The following is an 18,650-nucleotide window of genomic DNA, read 5'->3' as shown; positions in this document are numbered from 1 at the left end:
ATGGCAATTTTGCAAGCGAAGCTGCTACTTCTCTTTTACTCCCAGTCCCTGCTTATGGCAAATCTCTGTGTTTCTGTGCAGGCAGTGCAGTCAATGCCAGCAGGCCCCAATAAGCTACATCGATTCTGTTGCTCTGGAAAATTGTTGGCCCACCTTCTCCTCCCCTGGGCTTGTCTGTTTCATTCTTCTCACTGAGTACATTTTTGTCAGGGAGCCAGTCACCTTTAGGTGGCATTATCGCTTTCCGACCTGGCTGGTTAAATACATTTTTTAATGGGGTGTGGCCATAAGTAGAAGAACAAGCTAACAATCCAAGTTGAAAGGAAGCGAAACAAATGTTAGTTTACTTTTGTGTTTGAAAACAAATGAAACAAAAACTTCCATTTGAAAAAAAACAGACTTTTGTTTCAAACTTTTTTTGCATAACACATTTTATTGAAATCAAACAGTTTTCATTAAAGTGTTTAGATTTTGACAAAACTGCTTCCCCCCGCCCCCCACCAAAAACACTTTTTTGGTCAAAAAACATTGACAACCTCTGACAAGATGACTTCTGGGCACAAGTGCATTTGGTATTAGTGTGGGACAGCCTCAGAAAGGAAGTGATGGAAGTTCCACCACTGGGGTCATATGAGGCTGGACAAAGTACTGGAGAAAACACTGTAGAGGACCGTTCTTCACTGGCCCTAGGGTGGATGGACTGGGAGGCCCGATATACCCTTCCCATCTTGTGTTGTTTAGGATTCTGTGCTGACTCTGATTCTTTCAGATATCCTCAGAGACATACTTGACAAGGAGTGCGATGTTCTCAAACCGGCGCTCTTGGAGGATGAGGAGGAAGAGGAGACGGAAACTGATGGCTGTTCTCCACAAAGAGACTCGCTCCTTTCCTCCATTTCAGCGGTTTCCAAGGACTCTGTGTACTCAGATTTATCAGAGGAGGCGTCGAAGCATTCGCGGATGTCTCTCTTCACCACTTCCAAGGACTCCATTTCGGAGCTGTCGGTGGTCTCCAGAAGGTCCTTGAAGTCCTTTGTGTCTAGCCTCAAGGACTGCATGGACAGTGGCTATGCCGAAGACAGCGACGAGAGCTCTCTCGATCTGGCGGTGAGGCCAGACCTGAAAGAGGAGACGACACTTCACAAGCAGAGGCAGAGACTGACCAGCAAAATCTACAAGCTGTTCAAGAGCAAAAGCCAGTTGGTCTTGCGGAGAGACGTAAAGGACTATCTCGACACTGGTTCGCTCTCCCTGCCTCTGCGCCGGGCCGAGAGCCTGTGCAACCCGGAGGCCAAGCACCGCATCCCAGCACGCTCCCGGAGGGCTCTTTCCTTGCCCCAGCACGTGCTGAGTCAGCGGCTCCCACAGCGCCATGCAGCGCAGAACGTGTGCATCCAGCGCAGGCCCTTCCTGAGCTACGACGAGGACACCAAGGTCTCCACGCTGCGTGTCGTGGTCTTCGGGTCGGACCGCATCTCAGGGAAAGTGGCCCGGGCATACAGGAACCTTAGGTGAGTGGGACGGTGCCAGAGGAACCTAGCTCCCATTCCTCGTGCATGTTTACCCAGCCCTCCCACTACACATCACCTTACGGAGTCCAAGGGCCAGAGCCTCCGCTGGTGTCAATGGATGTAGCTCTGTTAATGTCCATGAAAGGTGGTCCCAGATCCCCTGGTGCCCTGGTGCAGACTGTGCTGTGAGGCGATGATGGGGGATTGGGGTCCCATTGTTAGCTTCCAGGACTGAGGCCCGGTGATGTACCCTTCACCACACTCAGTGCTGTCCCTTCGTGGTGCAAGTGGCAGTGCCTTGTGCTGTGGTGTTGTGCAGATCCCCTTGTGTGATGCACTGTGCGAACATCTGACAGAAGGACGGTCCCTGCCCCAGAGAGCTTACAAGCTAAGTAAAAAGTGTTGGGCCGCTCCTGCGCTGTTTCCCTCACCGTGCACACAACTGTTTGTGTGTGGGCAGGATCGCGTGCGTGCCTTATGTACCTGACACTAGCCACACCTCATTCGTGCTGACACAATGGCCTCTCTCCCTCCCCCTGTTCTAGACTACAAGAAATCGATTGCCCATTACTGACAAGGTACTTCAAGCTGCAGTTTTTCTACATCCCAGTGAAGAGGAGCTGCCTTACCTCATCTGCACCACTGACACATCCGCCTCCTTCTCCAGGAGATCCTCACCTGAGAGCCTCAGGGCAAATGGTATGTGCTGTGCCTGCCGTCGGACCAGCTCCAAGCACCAGCCCACCAAGCATGTGCTTGGGGCGGCGCCTGGAGGGGGACGGCGTGGCATGGCGGGGCGCTTCGGCCCGAGAGCGGGGCTGCGACTGGGCTCGCCGCCCTCCCTGCGGCGCTCCTGCCGCCGGGGGCTCTCTGCCCTCCCCTCGGCACTCTGGCCGCCGGGGAGAGTGGAGAGCCCTGGCTGGGCTCTCCGCCCTCCTCCCGGCGCTCTGGCCGCCGGGGGCTCTCCGCCTTCCCCCCAGCGCTCTGGCCGCCGGGGAGAGCGGAGAGCCCCAGCTGGGCTCTCCGCCCTGCTCCCGGCGCTCTGGCCGCCGGGGAGAGCAGAGCCGCGGCGGGCTTGCCGCCCTCCCCCCGCTGTCCGCTGACTTGGGCTTGGGCTACAGGGCTGTTTAACTGCAATGTAGAAGTTCAGGCCTGAGCTCTGGGACCATCTCACCTCCCAAGGTCCCAGAACCTGGGCTCCAACCTGAGTCTGAATGTCTACACCACAGTTAGACAGCCACATAGCCTGAGCCCTGCACACCTGAGTCAGCTGACATGGGCCAGCTGCAGGTGTTTATTTGCAGTGTAGACATCCCCTGAGTGACTCTATCTGTTTGGTTTCAGGAGTCCAGCTCAGCTGGGGCACAAAGCAGCACCAACGATATCTCCCACTACATTGGGATGTTGGACCCATGGTACGAGCGCAACGTTTTCGGGCTGATTAACTTGCCCACGGACGTCCTGTGTCAGGTATGTCCGGGAGCTCAGGAGGAAGTGAGTTTGGCTTTGGGTCCTTACCCCACTGCCCCTTTCCATGTGTTGACATGGAGCGAGGGGGGGGGGGTGTCTCTCCCCTTCATTTGGAGTATCCACCATCAGCTGCTAGTGTTGGACCAGCTGGGCCAATGGTCTGCTCCAGGATGGGTCTAGTTTTGAGCTGTCCTGCGAGATCCAGGTTGGGAGCCAGCTTGAGGCTCTCCTGGGGGTGAACGTTGCCTGCCTCTGGGGAGCGGCTGGTTCCAGCCTGACCCACCCTGTTGCTCTGCCTCTTCTGTGAGTCTGTTCACAGGACAATGCACTGGAGGCCAGCATCCCCATCACCCCTACTGTGCATTAGGAGACTAACTGGCCAATAGGGAGACATTGGGCGAAACTCCAGGGCGCAAATTGTGTTCTTGCTGTTACGCCCCATATTGGTCACCCCCTGGGCAACAGTCTCAGCAGAGTGGCCGAGGAGGCTGACCCGGTCACAGCAAGATGGGGTGGAGGTATGTCTGTGAGGGAACTCGCCTGGCCCGCTGCACCTGTTCAAAGGGTTTTAGTCTCCAGGGCTGCGACTCCAGCACCTTTCCCCAGCACCCACGGCCCCCCAGCCCTGTGCTGAACAGCAGATGCAGAGCGGGTTTTCATTTCACCTCCTTGTGCCTATGCCAGCAATCTGCCAAACCCGAGGTGGAGCCTACAGAGGAGTCCAGGGAGCAGCTACCCATCTTGGCTGACATGGTGCTTTACTACTGCCGGTTCGCTACTCGCCCGGTGCTGCTGCAGCTCTACCAAACAGAGGTACGCAGGACTGGGCCTTTCCATCCCACCTTGCACTGGGGTTTGTGAGCACTTCTGTCTCTGCATAGATCAACTAAGGACTCCAGTATCAACCTCTACGAGGCAAAGGTCTCTTCAGGACTGATACGACCATGGTGCTCAAGGGTTCAGCCAGTTCCTCCCCGCACCTGGCTATTGTGGGCCGGTGAGGCTGTGCTTCCAGGGGCATGCACAGGAATTTAAATGTGAATGCTTTTGGAGGGGCACGTTAAACACACACAAATGAAAGGTTTGCGTGACCCCCCCCCCCACCATCATTTCTCGGGATGCCTCTGGCAGGGATGCCCAGCAGAGATTACGTGGCAGCAGCTCCCCCTGCAGGAGGCACTCTCCATGTCCCTCCAACCCTGACAAGGAGGAAGCAGCCAGGCAGCTGGCTGCAGGGTCCTTCCCCCCACCCCTACAGCTGCAGCCTGCTGCTTCTCCTTCCCTGCTGCTGGAGTCCCAGTGCTGCTGCCTGCTCTGCAGATGCCCACTGAGGTGAGTCAGGGGCTGGAGGCAGAGGCAACACATGGGACTCCAACAGCAGGGAAGCAGAAGCAGCAGGCTGCAGCTATAGGGGTGGGGGGAGGAGGAGCTCAGCCAGCAGCCGCCCTGTTGCTTCCTCCCTCCCGGGCTTCAGGAACACACAGAGATTTGGCGGGGGGCAGCAGTGCCCCTGCTTCCCCTCCTTGTGCATGCCTCTGTGTGCTTCCATTAGTCACATCCATCTCCTTCTGCTTTATCACCATGGTAGAGCCTGGTATGCAATTGCCCCTTCCTGCATTAGCTAATGGCTCATGATGGACTGATGCCCCTGCTGATCCTGGTGATGGAGTGGGTGTAGGAGGCTCCTGGGTGATAAAGCTCTGCAGGAGTGCCTATTAACCAACAGCAACCTCCAGAGAAACCGACCTGCTGCTGTTGTAGAATGCAGTGGTTCCCAGCTCCCTGGGGATGGTTGAAGTATAGTTCAGATCACACCATAAAGTCTCCAACCTCTCCACTCTGCTCTGTCCTGATACCCTGGTCCCTAAGAGAGATTGGGTGTCCCATGGACAACTTCTCAGCTAACTTGTCTTCCTTTCCCCTTATACGTGTGGCTCTCACCAGTGCTAACAATTACACACATGCTTTGCTTTCTGAAATCCCTGCTAGGAGCCTGTTCCCCAAAGCCTGCTATGTCCGGCATGCAGAGATTGAGAGGAAGGTTCTTGTCATCCTGGTGCTCTGATAACCAGGTGATGGGCGTGGGATGAATACGTAGGTAGTAATGGTAGCAGGCATTTCTCAGAGTAGGAATGCTGCTGTCGGGTTGCTGTGACGTGCACTGCTAGGATTTTCTAGCTTGGGGGGTTCTCTTTCCTTGCACTGCTTCATTTGAAGGCATTATGCTATTAGGAATATGCCCGGCTCGCTCATTATGCAGCGTATTCATAGCGCATCTCTCTCTTCTCCCTCTCCCCCAACAGCTAACCTTCATTGGTGGTGAGAAGAAGACTGAGGTCTTCATTCACTCCCTCGAACTGGGCCACTCGGCTGCCACACGGGCCATCAGGGCGTCGGGTAGGTATCAGATCTGGACACACATGTTTCCTTGCTTTCCTAAAGCCTCATGCTTCACAGGTTCTGTAGTGATACAATAGCAGCTTTAGAAATCTGGGCACAAATAGATTTGATGGTGAACGCTTAATAACCAGCTCCTTAGGGGAGCTAGAAAAAACCAGATGAACTGCACAGAGAAATTGGATTCACATTTAGGTTGGATTGCAGATGGCTGGGGAGAGTGTTGCTCCAATAAACTCTGCGGTCAGTGAGCTAGGATATAGAAAGCGATTTTTACAAACCTGGAAACTAAAGCATCATGAAACCTACATTTTCCCTTCTGTAACAGTCTTTACGATTTCTGCTTCTCAAAGACGTTTTTTGTTACTTTTCCCTTGATCCAAAGTTAATTTATTTTAGCATAGCTAAAAACAGGTTCTTTCCCCTTCATCGGGTCCTGGCACAGTACAGTGTCTTGGAAGCCAGCGCTTCCTTTTTCTTTCTTTTTTTTTTTTTTTGGCCTTTACTCACAGTTTCTCTTTCTCTCTTGATACTTCAGTTATAAAATCTCTTGGTTATACTCTTGTAAGCCTTAATTAGGCAAAGGAAAGAAACAGATAGATTCATAGATCTTTTAAAACAGGAAATATTGTTTAGTAGAAAACAGCTACAACCACATACACACAAGCAGGCATCCACACAGCTTCAGTTCCAATTTTGTCTCACTTGTTTACCAGAGACCACGTTCTGTTTGGAGCTCTGTGCAGCACACAGAGACTCTAGCAAACACATTATTAATTTGTTTTTTCTTTTGACACTGATTCCTTTTCTGTGCCCTAATTTCCTCTTACTGTCTCCAAGCAGAACTTACAAAGTGCTCTACATTTAACTAGTTGGTCATATCCCCATAACTATGGACTTATCAACCCATCAACCATTTTCATCTTTAAACAGTTAGGGCATGATTTTGAACTGGGTTTTGATGATGCAGTTTTGTGCCCACCCTTTTGCACCTGCAATAATTTTGTCTGGAAAAAGCATCAGGGAACTTGAGGCACAAAATTTAAAGCCCAATTTATGATGGGTACAAATATGCAACAACAACAAAAAAGGAAGCCCAGCTGGTAAACCAGCCCTTTACAGCTTTGTATTTTCCCCAAGACCCAACACTTACCCAACAGCTCCTGCCAATTTAATTTATTTTTTTCATTCTGTGGTGAGGTCTCCAGCTACTTATTGTGTTTTATGCTGAAAATCCCCCATTAGCTTATTCACGTGAGGCCGCTTTTAAGCAAACTATAATTTTCCTTTTTGCTCCTCTGTCACATTCCAATAAAACAAGTGGGAGGCGTTTGATACAATGTAACAGGTTAACACTGATCCCCTTTACGTTGCTTGGCTATCATGGGTATACTGAACAGCATATTTTGACAAAGAAATGATTTCTGGAAGTGGGAATGGGTGTCTGGCCTGGGATGGAATAGTAGAGCCCCATAAGACCACGGTTCGAGTCCTGAGGATGGTCTGAAGTAAAGTATTTGGTGGTGTTAGCTCTGTCCTTAATAGGCCACAGTTTTTATCAGCCAAACCACCACACGCAACAGGAGGGGTGATTGGTCTTTCCTCTGAACTTGTTCGCCCATCTGTAGTGATGCCCCATTCTGCTTTGTAGCAAGCCGACATACTCTAAGGCCACTTGTTCTGCGGTCACCATGACTTGAGAGAGAGCGAGAAGCTGAACTCCTCAGAAACGGGGCAGCTTTTCCTAAGGGGAGAGGGACTGGTGTGAACATGTATTGAAGGGCGGGGAGAGAAAAGGCTGTTGTGTGACTTTAGCTTCTGTTTGTATTACAAAGGTCCAGGCAGCAAAAGGCTGGGAATAGACGGCGACAGAGAAGCAATCCCTCTAACACTACAAATCGTCCATAGCAAGGTAACTGGGTGGTAGTCCCATGGGGACAGAGGCTGCAGGAACTTCTTCAGCATTGTGTAGACCTCCACTGAGTCAGAGATTTTAGTAGGGTATATGAAGAAAATCTCTTTAAGTGGAGAGAGAAATAAACACAACTGGGAGAGCTACAATGGGCATGCTTAATCTGAAGAAGAGAAAGCTGAGGGGGCAACCTGATAACAGTCTTCAAAGGGATGTTCTAAAGACAACAAAGAGAAAGTGATCAAATGTTCTCCATGTCCACCAAGGGCAGGACAAGACATGATTGGTGTCGTTTACAGCAAGGGAGATTTAGGTTAGATATTAACCTAAAGCACTGGAGCAGGTTCCCTAGGGAGGCTGTGGAATCCTTGTCATTGGAGGTTTTTAAGAACAGGTTGGACAAACACCTGTCTGGGATGGTCTAGCTCTGGTCCTGCCTCAGCATTGGAGGATGGACGAGATGACCTCTTGAGGTCCCTTCCAGCCCTACATTTCTGTGATTAGGAGAGTGTGTTAATATCAGTTGATGAGGGATGGGGGGAGAATATCTTGTGATTCAGGGTGGAAGCTGATCTTTCCTCTCTGCAGGGTAGGGAAGGAATCCCTCATACTATATTGCCGAACAACCAGGTGCATCGTGGGGGGGGTTTGCCTTCAGGTATAGGTTGTGCATGGAGAGGGAGATCTGACAGGCTGTCATGTCTGGGAACCTCGTTACAACATGAATATGTTTTGAAGTGTAGACAGGACTTTAAACTTAATACTGAGCTGTGGTATAGCCCTGGAGAGTCTGTGCTGTAACCAGGTCTCCACATATTCTTCCACTTGCAATGCAGAGAGGTTCTTTATGGCCATGTTGCCTGATAAGGGGGATTCTTTGAGTTAATTGATTCTCCCAGTTGGGGCAACCCTGGGTTTAGCAGGCCAATGCTCAAACCACTGAGCTATCTCCCCCCCCCCCCCCACACTCATCTCCTCCATGTGTTTGTTTCTGGAACATGAAGGGAACCTCATCTGAGACCAAAAGAAACCAAAATGAGGTGATGTTTGAGGCTCTGAATTTCTGAAGGATAGTGGCAATTTGCAGTCTTCTGGCACCTGACAAACCCTAACAGTGTTTGCTGCATTTCAGTAGATCCAGCAAATTACTTTGACCTGTGCTTGACATTAAGCCCATGAGTTGGCTTCAATGATCTAGTCTGGTGCTTACAGTTAAATGTGGACTTAAATGCCTTGCTGGATCACAGCCTAAATGAGCTGAAACCACTTTGACTCCCTGTCCTTTACTTTCTGCTTCATTTATTGGCATAACCAATGGTGCTGTCCAAATGAGCAGGAAGTGTGGTAGGCCCTATATAAATACTGGCTCTTATTTCATGCTGGTGGATTTCCTTACTAAAGTAGTAAAAATCCTGAGAACAATCTCCACCTGCTTATACCAATCCTGTTGTTGCCGATTCAGCGCCCTGTTTGGCTATCGAGCTTTAAGCTACTGTTGGAATGAATGGGCAGCTTGGGCATCTGGTAGTTTGAGTGCACAGCAAGTACATTTAACTGCTGCTAAAGGTACCAGGACCATCCAGCTCAGTGTAGGTCCAGTTCTGAGCTATGTCAGCAAGAAGGTCAGAGATGAGCCGAGCAGTATCCGGGTGGAATGTGACCCGTCTCTCTGACTTTTGCCTCATCTCTGTAGACAGCAATCAGTGGAAGGAGCCGCTGGAATAATGTTGAAAAGGTCTGCACCTCCGTCAACCTCAGCAAGGCCTGTAAAAAGTACGAAGAGCTAGGTGAGTGCTGGTGCCCTTAAACCTTTACGCGGGGCAGTGGGAGAGGATGGAAAGTGGACAGCGGTGGTGCTTCTGGCATGGTGAAGAGTGTGTGTGTGTGTGTGTGTGCGTGAGTGAGTGAGAGAGAGAGAGAGAGAGAGGCAGGAGAAGATATTAGAGATGCCCTATGTGCTTCGGGGCAAAACAAGCCATACCATCCTCAGGTCCCCTCCACCCTTAAGGCCGTCTTCAGGGATGAAAGGGCACTGCACTCTGTTCATTCCACTGAGCCTTCCCCCAAAGGGTGCCATATGTGGCTCCGAGATATGAATGTCTCTCCATTAGGAACTGGATTGAGACCAGCAACTCCTCTCGTGCAGGCAGCGGACCAGCCATCAGAGGGTGGCAACCTTCAGTCTGTGCTGACCCGATCTGGGATGAAATGGGTCACAGAGGTGAAAGCTTCTGTGTCCCATTAACAAACCTCAGAGCCAGGGCTTAAATATTGTTTCCAAAACTATTCTGCATGGTGGACAGGTGCACATGGGATAAACATACCTCACGCCTAGGACAGGCAACAAAGGCCAGGAATGGGATGGTGCATAGGATCGGGGCATAGATTTTCCTAAGCAGGTTTTTTTTCTGCATGTTTTGTTGGTTGAAATGTTGTGCTGAGAATAGTTACATTTGTCCCTTAGTAAGAGCCCTGGATTCAGACCCTCTGCCCGGCTGGCAGGAAGAGCCTGTGGAAACCTGGGGAGAGGTTGCAGGCCTGTTGGCTAAAGCACTTGACCCAAAGCTCTGCCTGGCCCTGGAATAACTTTGTATAGGGTCCTTGGAATGAACTAGACCTCTGCTGTGTCCAGAGGGAGGCCCAGGGCCGGCTGAGGGACTACCGGGCGGAGATGTTCCAGGGGTGAAATCTGCCTAGTAGCCATCTCCTCGCCATCCCTGCCTCGCTCAATCTGAAGGGACCTGACCCGTATCTGAGAAGGAGCAATTCAGTGACACAGTCCAGAGCCTGCCACACTGCCTGTCACTCAGGTGGGCTGCCAGAGGGGAAAATGGGACCATCATGGGAACTGCCAGATTAGCAGAGGGGCGTGGTGTCCCTGAATGCATAGTCGTTTGTGACCTTCCTGTGCGGACTAACATTCCTCCCCTTCATGGCAGCAGCCCTACAGCAATGGGGGGGGGCCTGGGCCCATTTCGCTTTACTTCTGGGTGTCCCAGCTCACATCTCAGCCCACCGCTGTGGCTGGTACGGCCAGGCCCATTCCAAGGAGAACGTGCTCTTGGTGTTGCCGTTCAGTTCCTCTTGTGCAGCTGTTCATCCCAGCCCACTTAAGGGACGGCCAACCTCCTAGCAGCCTTGGTGCTGTGTTGCTGAACTGCTCCTCCGATATGGGTCAGGTCCCTTCAGGCCAAGGCTCAGACTCCATGTTACTGAAGCAGCTTTTTTTCCCTGGGAACATGAAAGTGTTGCTGATGCAGGGGGAAAAAATATAGACCACACCAAGCTTGGGATCTGCCCCACTGGTTATGGCAGCTAATTAGGGGGTTGAGCAGTATCGCTTCCACAAGAGCCGTAGCGGACACTCACTATGTCGGGACCATTGGACAGCCTGTCTGGCCTGTTCAGTGTAGGGTACGAAATGTAACGTACTGGGGATTATAACACTCAGCTCTGTCCTGTTTTCAAAGCCAGACGGAACGGTAAATCCATCTGTACCTTACGCTGACAGTAGCTAGCCTGTAAAACTCACTGCCAGAGGATGCTGAAGCCAGAGTTTAGCAGGATTCAAACTGTATCGGACCGGGATCTCGCCAATAAATAATATGAATAGTAACCTCATGGCTATAGAAGCAACAGCCTGCTGTCTGGGGTTAGGGAGAACTTCCCCTGTGGAAGTTTGCATAACATTCTCCACTCCAGAATTTCTTGTGCCATCCTTTGAAGCACCTGGCACTAGCCACTGTTGAAGGCAGCTCGTTGGACTCGGACCAGTAGTCTGACCTAGTCTAGCAATTCCCATTAGGCAGAGCTGTGCTCTGGTTCACCAAAGGTGGAGGTGGGGCTTGGTCCAATCAACCCAGAGCTTTGGGAGGTGTTTGAAATCCAGAGCTTCTCTGATCTTTTGCCAGGAGCTGGGCTCGTGACCCTGGGTGAACCCAGCTTGAGTTTTGGGGTTGTACCAAACATGAGTCCTGGTGGGTTTGCCCTTGTTTGGGGTTTCTTCGCCAAAGATGACCAGAGCAGGAATTGGCTGCGGTAGAGAGGTGGCCATTGGAGGCTGCACAGCACCTAAGTAGAAGCACCAAAGAAAATAATGCTCTTGTAGGTGCAATGTAAGAACCAGGGAGACGTGTGCTTAGGCTTTTATCTGTCTGTCATGCCGTCCTTAGCAGCTGAGGCTCCCCAGTAGTGTTAATAATTGAACTCCCAGTAGGCCAGTGCTCTCATTTCCTCGCTGCTCCCCCACGGCAGTTGGGTCTGTGTGTTTGTTTTGTTGGTTAAATTTCTTCCTTTCTTTAGACCCCCGGTAGTACAATGTGCCCTGAGCCACCATGTTAAATGTTTCCGCACTGTAGCCTTGCTTGAACGCAGAGCTGCTTCAGCAGATTCGCTTGAGAAGATCGTGTATTATTCTATTTCACTAAAATGCTCCATGTGATGCGCCTGGCACATGTAAATTTGCTATAGAGGCAGCAATTGGGACCAACCATTCAGATGGAGCAATAGCCAATGAACTAGCGCTTCTCGGAGCCTCTCCATCTAAAACTCTCCCATCAGCTCAGACACCTCCCTCCCTCCCTCCCCCTGGAAAAGCTGAAGCGTTGCTATCACTTATTTTTTGTTCACCACCACCACGTAACAGGCTGCAAATATTACAAAGCTGTATATTTCTGTTCTATTTCTGGAGCTTAACTTGCTCATCTGTCTGCAAGCTGAGTGGTGTCTTTCTGCAGGCTATGAGATGTCTAGGGAGAGCTTTTCCCATCGCACTTGAATTCCCTACATGCCACAGAAATCTGGGATTATCTTTCACATTCACTGCTCTGGCCACAGGATGTCACTGCAGCTCCAGACACCAGCTGCTCACAAAACAGCTGAAAGGTGTCAAGCCTTTAGTGAAGACATGAAAGTTTTTAGGTCACTTGGCCTACACCAGCTATGGAGGGAGCGAGAATTTGTTCCAGCCAATGTTGCAATTGTCTCTTTTGTAGATCCAATTTTTTTTAGCCCTTAATGAAGTTAATTGGTTTTCGGGGTAATGTTTGTAAACCTGGATCATGTTTGAGGCTGGATAATGCTAAGTATTTCTGCCTGCTTTTCTGGTTTTCTCTCTCTGTCTGTCTGGGGGGAGGGAGGAGGGAAGGAATGGAAGGAACATCTGTTTGATTTAGCTCAGGCTGTATAGCTGGAGGCTGTTGTAGGTGGCAGCAGAGCAATCTCTTGTTTTGTGCCCTTTATTCAAAGATAGCTAATTAACTCTGTAGAGCTGGGATTTGGGATCTTGTGGCTCACAACAGTCCTGGAATGCTGTGGTGTCTAGCTGGGGATTTCCAATACAAACAAACAATAATAATAATACTAAGCTCCTGTAATAATCTCCCTTTCCAACAGTCAGGTGGCATTTTAAGGCTCCATGGTTGTATGGAGACCCCTGGACTGGCCCATTCAAAGGGGTTATCAGACTGAGGGTAGCCCTCCGACTATCTGGTATGGGCTAACTTCTACACTGCTTTGAGTTGCAGGTGTATTTTGGATATTGTCCTCGTGCAATATCCATCCTGACAGCATGAGGGATCCTTGTTAGAGATACTTGGTGGAGAATGGGGTCAAGAGATCCCTTCTTGACTCTCTCCCCCCCACCCCATCCCTTCAGAGACTCTGAACTTTGCTACCTGCCACTGGCCAAGCAAAGCTGGAGGTGTGGCAGTTCTGTGCCTTGGGTGCCAGAGAGACCATTTCAATTAAAATCCAAATCCTTTCGAATAACCCAAGCAAACCTCCCTCTCCTGTGTTCCAGACTCGAAAACGGAGTGTCTGACTTTAACCATAACCGAGGTCGTCAAGAGGCAAAACTCCAAGTCAAAGAAAAGCTTCAATCAGGTAAGTTGGATTTGCCATATTTGTATCCTCGTCTAGGCTGGCAAGGAGGGAATAACTGTGGCTCGTTCGCTGTTGGGGGAGGAGAAGGTTTGAGAGCTTCGCAGAGGCCAGTAACTTGCACCCGGATCCCATCACAGTTGCCATCTCCATGAACTCTGGAGCCCTCACTTCCAGACTGGCAGAAAGGCCCTGCGTGTGCCTAGCCATGGCCTGTATTTGCTGTGCCAAGCAAGCCTGTGCAGCCACAGCTGAGTCTCGTGACTTAGGGAGTCCTGCTTGGGGTAGCACCAGTACAATGAGAACTAGGATGCCAGGTGACAGAGGGAAAACCCCAGGCAAAGCTGCAGCTGGAAGAGTTCCCTGTTGTGTACCCAGGGCCATATCAGCACCTGGAAGTCAGGCTGGCATGTGCGTCCTGCCAGCACAGCAGGTGTTCAGGGAGCAACGCACTGCTGGCTCCGGCCAGCACTGGTACCTGAGCTTGTCGGGAAGCTGTAGGGAATAACTGCTCCGTGTGATGGCTGACGACTTGGTCTGTGAACAGTCGTGTGTTGGGGGCCTGGGATTTGGTGCTGTCTCTGGCAGATGTGGCCTGAGCACCTCATAGCTTCTGTGGAAGTCCATGGAAGCTATCGAGTGTTCAGCACATTTGAGAACAGATCACGTACGCACGTGCCTAAAGACCGAGGGGCCTTATTATGGGGCCCCTTCTCAAAAAATCTTGGCCACGCTGTATTTTAAACCGATCAGTTACTTTAACGGCCTGGAAGGGAGCATCTGAGCCCTCTCTGCCTCTAGCACCCAAATCCAGCTGTGTAAATAGATAGCTGTGTAAATCCCGCTTTCAGAGCGTGTTCCAAGGCTGGGTAAGTTCCTCTGTGTTAGCGTGTGAGGCCAGCAGTTTAAATCCCAGAAGAGGCCCTTGCTTGTAACTGGGGACTCTAGAGCTAAGAGAACGAGCTGCTACAGCTTGAGCTAAAGGACGACGTCCCCAAGCAGGCAGCTTAACACACTTGTATCCTCAGTGGACTGGACGCCCCCCCGCAGTGATGGGTTACACCAACATGGACACCCAGTCTAGTGTGTTATTTTAGAGTAAGGAAGACAAATGTCTCCATGCGTACGTGAAAGTCCAGGGTGAGTCTCTTACCCCGTGAAATCCTCCCTCTTGAATTGCCTCATAGCCCTGCCCCTCCGGAGCCAAGCCCTGACATTAAGGCCAAGTCGACATTAAGGCCAAGTCTACATTTGGAGCTGGGTCTGTGAGTCCCAACTTGCATAGACGTACTCGGATTAGCTCTCATTGTGGTGCAGCTGGGGTAGCAGGGGCCAAAGTGAGCAATGGCTCGGGCTAGTCACCGCAGTGCATACCTACTGGTTTCAGGCGGGTTTGTGTTTGGCACAGCGAGCCCGTGACACACTGCTGCCTGAGCTACCGCGGCTACACCACTAGCTCGAGGAGAGCTAGCCCGTGTATATCTAGGCAAACTCTGAGTGTAGACATACCCTAGAAGGCGCAACATACAGTGAATGGGATCCTGGCCCCTGGCTGCACATGCCACAAGGCCAAGCTGTGCCGGCTGGAGAGCATTCCAAGCCTGACTCGCGGTGTTTCTCTCTGTCTCTCGCAGCAGATCAGCGTGTCCCAGATAAAAGCAGACAAGGTCCAGATCATTGGGGTCAACTGTTCCTTCGCCGTGTGCCTGGATCAGGATGAGCAGAAAATCCTGCAGAGCGTCACAAGGTAGGAAATGGCCAGCATGTCTCTCTGCGGCTGTGGCCAGCCTTCCTCTGGGGACACGTGCTGTTGGTAAGGTGCCCCCAATGAGTCATGTGAGCCCTGAGGAGACTAACCCCCAGGCCTCCCAGACCCAAATGTGCTGCTTACACTTCTGAACCTGTGTGGGCTGTCTGTGGCCAACGCTCCAGTAAACGTGCATTTGAGGGGCTAGGTGGCCTAAATGGGACTCTGCACTGCATAGCTGCAGATCAGGAGCCCTGGCAGGAGCCACGGTGTCATTCAGATCACGGCAGCCATGTGCAGACGTGGGTACAACTAATACTGCCAAGAGGAGCGGAACCTCAGTCCTCTGTCCCAGGATGGATTCAGCACCAAGGCGCCCTGCCGTAACCAACAGGTCTCAGTCCTTATGCTGCCCCTCTCCAATTCTGCTCCAAGCTGGAACGCTGGGAGACTGAACTTTTACCAAGAGGTTGAAGGTTTGAAATAAGATCTCCAGTTCCTAACATTCAGTCACCCACCTAGGGGTACAATGCAGTCAAGGAGTCCAAGCAGAAAGAGATCTTCCAGCAGGACTAATCAGTCAACCAGCGGAATTCAAGGCACAATAAATACTGTGACTAGTGACTGTGCTGAGCATATAAACTGAGCAGACAGCTTCCAAACCTTGCATGGATTCTGCCCTGGTATTGGGATACCCATCCCAGATAGTCCACATGACCTTCAGTGGGGAGGTTGTGGGGGGAAGGGGAAAAGACATATGCCTGTCTGTCCATGAGTATAGCCTAGGGCATGAGTCAGCAACCTTTCAGAAGTGGTGTGCCGAGTCTTCATTTATTCACTCTAATTTAAGGTTTTGCGTGCCAGTAATACATTTTAATGTTTTTAGAAGGTCTCTTTCTATAAGTCTGTAATATATAACTAAACTATTGTTGTAAACAAGGTTTTTAAAATGTTTAGGAAGCTTCATTTAAAATTAAATTAAAATGCAGAGCCCCCCGGATCGATGGCCAGGACCCGGGCAGTGAGAGTGCCACTGAAAATCAGCTTGTTCCATAGGTTGCCTACCCCTTACCTAGGATATCATCTCCAGTGGGGTATTTCTCCTCCTCAGAGAGGACCAAGCTGTATTACCAAGGATGAGATCAGATGACATGACACAGAGCAATGCATTTTCACTTGAGCTCAATACAGGGGTAATTGGGTGAAATTCTCTGGGCTGTGTTAGGCAGGAGGTCAGCCTAGATGATTGAATAGAATCTATGAACATTTAAATTGACTGTAAGCAGTGTTGTAGCCATGTCAGTCCCAGGATATTAGAGAGACAAGGTGATTGAGATAATATCTTTTACTGCACCAATTTCTGTTGCTGAGAGACAAGCTTTGAGCTCTTCAAAGCTCTTCCTCAACTACTTATGCCCCAGCTCTTCTCTTAATTCCTTTATTGCTGCAAGATCCAAAGGCAATCGTTTAAAACTTTGATACAGAGAATGCAAAAGAAAAAGTGTTCCACACTTAAATTCAGGAAATGCAAAAGTTTTGTGTTGTATTTTTTTTAGGGTGTACATTTTCAGAAGTGCCTGTTGATTTTGGATGCCTCTGCTTCTGGGTCCCCAGTCTGAACAACCTTAAAGGGGTTGGTTGGGCAGGTGGTCAGCCCTTCTGCCAATCAGGCCCCTCTCTGAGGGTGCATGTGGTCCCTGTAACTTGAGTTCCATGGCATACATTCTTATTGCACTCCCAGCCTGTCCCAGCTGTGATTTCCATTGCTCATTTTATCTGCAGGTGTGAGGTCTCCGCGTGCTACAAACCCAGAGATGGTGAACCCTGCACACTGAGGACATCCCCTTTGGATCACCTCCCCCAAGACCAGCCTGAGTTTTGTTCTCTTCTGTGCTTGCCCATTGCCACCTTCAGTGGAGCACTGCCATAGAAGAACCAGCAAGGCCAGGGTAACCTCCCAGGCCCCATGCCGCCTCAGACCAGACATGCCTCCAGCCAATCCTGATAGTTGCAAAAGCAGCCCCTGGAAGAGGAAATGTATTGCACTCCCTTGGGTCAGGGAACTAGAGCTTCCTGCACCCAACCATCTTGCAACATGAAGCATTAGTACAATGGATGAGCTACCCCTGGCATGTGTTTAGCATGCCCTTGAGAAATGGAGGGGTCACTTCAAAGCTCTGGTAGCTGTCACAGTTCATGGCCTCTGGGAGGGAAGTGGGTTCCTTGTCATCTCCAGATGGCGCTGCCGTTATCGGGGTGGGGCAAGGAGAGGAGTGCCACTTTCCTAATCAGCTGTACTTGGAGTGAACTTGCAACCAGTGTAGATACTGGAGAGACTGTGATAGACGGTTTTGGGGACACACAAAGATAACGAGTCTCCTTAAACAGCTGGAGAGTTTCAAACTAACCTCCAGACAATGTCCTGATGATGCTTCACCCAAAGCAAATTTGAAGATCTCTGTTAATGTTACAAATTCTTTGGAGTCAGGGGACAAGTTTACTCTGAATTATTTTGGGCTTATTTGTCCTACAAGCACAAAGATGAGGGCTGCATTTAGGGCAAGGAGGAGTTGAATGCGGCTTGCAGACCATGGCTTGGGTGCCAGTGATCTAGTGCAATAGGCAATTTCTGGGCATACATTGGTCTATGCACCGTGTTACAGTTACTGTAAAGCTAGGTCACCAGAGTGATCAACCTCTGTGTCCTGCTAAGTCTCTGAAAGCACAAATTCTGGGGGAGACACAAGCTCCCTTGTTCAGTTAATGCTCCCTTGGCCAGCTTACCTGCACTGAATGCTGAGTTAGAAACGCCCCGGAGAAGTGAATGTATAGTGCCAATGGAATTGCACTCCCAGTTCTGGGGGAGGCAAGTACTGGGGAGGCCACAGTATTGAGGGGGGTCACGTTTAAATATACCAGAGAGACAGCTTTGCTGCAGAAGGCCCTGGAGCCTAAAACACTAGGGACACAGTGGTTATAGGTTGCTGAGCCCCCTGGGAGAACCTCTCTCTCCAGCAGGAGACAGTTAACTACCTTCTTTCTTGTTAAAAGGCTCTAGGTGCAAGGTGCCAGGAAGATGCAATGGCTGTGGGTGCAATCTGACCACAGAAGCAATGGGAGGTGGAACAGCCTTGTTCGCTACTCTTCACCGCAAAGCTGTTTATTAGCGTTGATTGGCTTACTGCCCTGTTACTAACACGCCAAAGCATGCATGCTTCTGCTGCCTCTCAGGGGTGCAGGCAGTTCCGAACACCAGGGTGAGCTCAGTCACCAGCTAAAACGCCCTTTTACCAGCCCAGAAGGGGATCACTGCACCTTATCCTGTCACAACAGTGTAATCTGTGATCTTGGCATCCATGGCTAAGTAGATCTCGCCCCATTAACATTGTAAACACTGATGCTTTCACGGGCCACACAAAAATATTGGAGAGCAGAATTTCTCTGTGATAAAAACAAGCACAAAACTCTAGGAATATATAACCCCATTAAGGATTTTGGGCCTGCAATGCTTTTTTTTAAATGATAGAAACTCATTTCAGGTTGAACTGTATATATGTTGGACATCAGCAAGTTTGTCTGTGATCATTTGTAAAATATTGTTCAAAGAACTTTTTAAGAAAACTGTAAACTATTAAATGTTGATTTATTTCAAGAGCAATGTGAGTGCAGAGTTTGTGTACTCAATAAAACATGGTGCGTGCCAAGCAATTCCTGATCCTGAAAGGGGAATGAT

The 18,650-nt window shown here is 50.2% G+C and overlaps 1 protein-coding gene across 2 annotated transcripts in view; it reads left to right on the top strand.

Annotated features, from left to right (window-relative positions):
• Window positions 1-18,575, top strand: part of PIK3R5 (phosphoinositide-3-kinase regulatory subunit 5) — a 108,020-nt gene extending 89,445 nt beyond the window's left edge. Inside the window, exons 10-19 of one of the 2 annotated variants that reach the window (XM_034790390.1) lie at window positions 770-1,511; window positions 2,057-2,210; window positions 2,856-2,981; window positions 3,666-3,794; window positions 5,285-5,378; window positions 7,214-7,290; window positions 8,984-9,077; window positions 13,091-13,173; window positions 14,805-14,917; window positions 16,700-18,575. In XM_034790390.1, the coding sequence (XP_034646281.1) occupies window positions 770-1,511; window positions 2,057-2,210; window positions 2,856-2,981; window positions 3,666-3,794; window positions 5,285-5,378; window positions 7,214-7,290; window positions 8,984-9,077; window positions 13,091-13,173; window positions 14,805-14,917; window positions 16,700-16,847 (1,760 nt within the window). In that variant the 3' untranslated portion in view covers window positions 16,848-18,575. The remainder of the gene's footprint in view (window positions 1-769; window positions 1,512-2,056; window positions 2,211-2,855; window positions 2,982-3,665; window positions 3,795-5,284; window positions 5,379-7,213; window positions 7,291-8,983; window positions 9,078-13,090; window positions 13,174-14,804; window positions 14,918-16,699) is intronic. The other variant, XM_034790389.1, reaches the window with a different exon arrangement.
• Window positions 18,576-18,650: the final 75 nt, after the last annotated feature.

The sequence above is a fragment of the Trachemys scripta genome, chromosome 14 (assembly GCF_013100865.1).
Source record: "Trachemys scripta elegans isolate TJP31775 chromosome 14, CAS_Tse_1.0, whole genome shotgun sequence".
In the NCBI taxonomy this organism is placed as follows: Eukaryota; Metazoa; Chordata; order Testudines; family Emydidae; genus Trachemys; species Trachemys scripta.
Note: the sequence above shows the minus strand (reverse complement) of the source record. Positions and strands in the feature narration are given on the sequence as shown.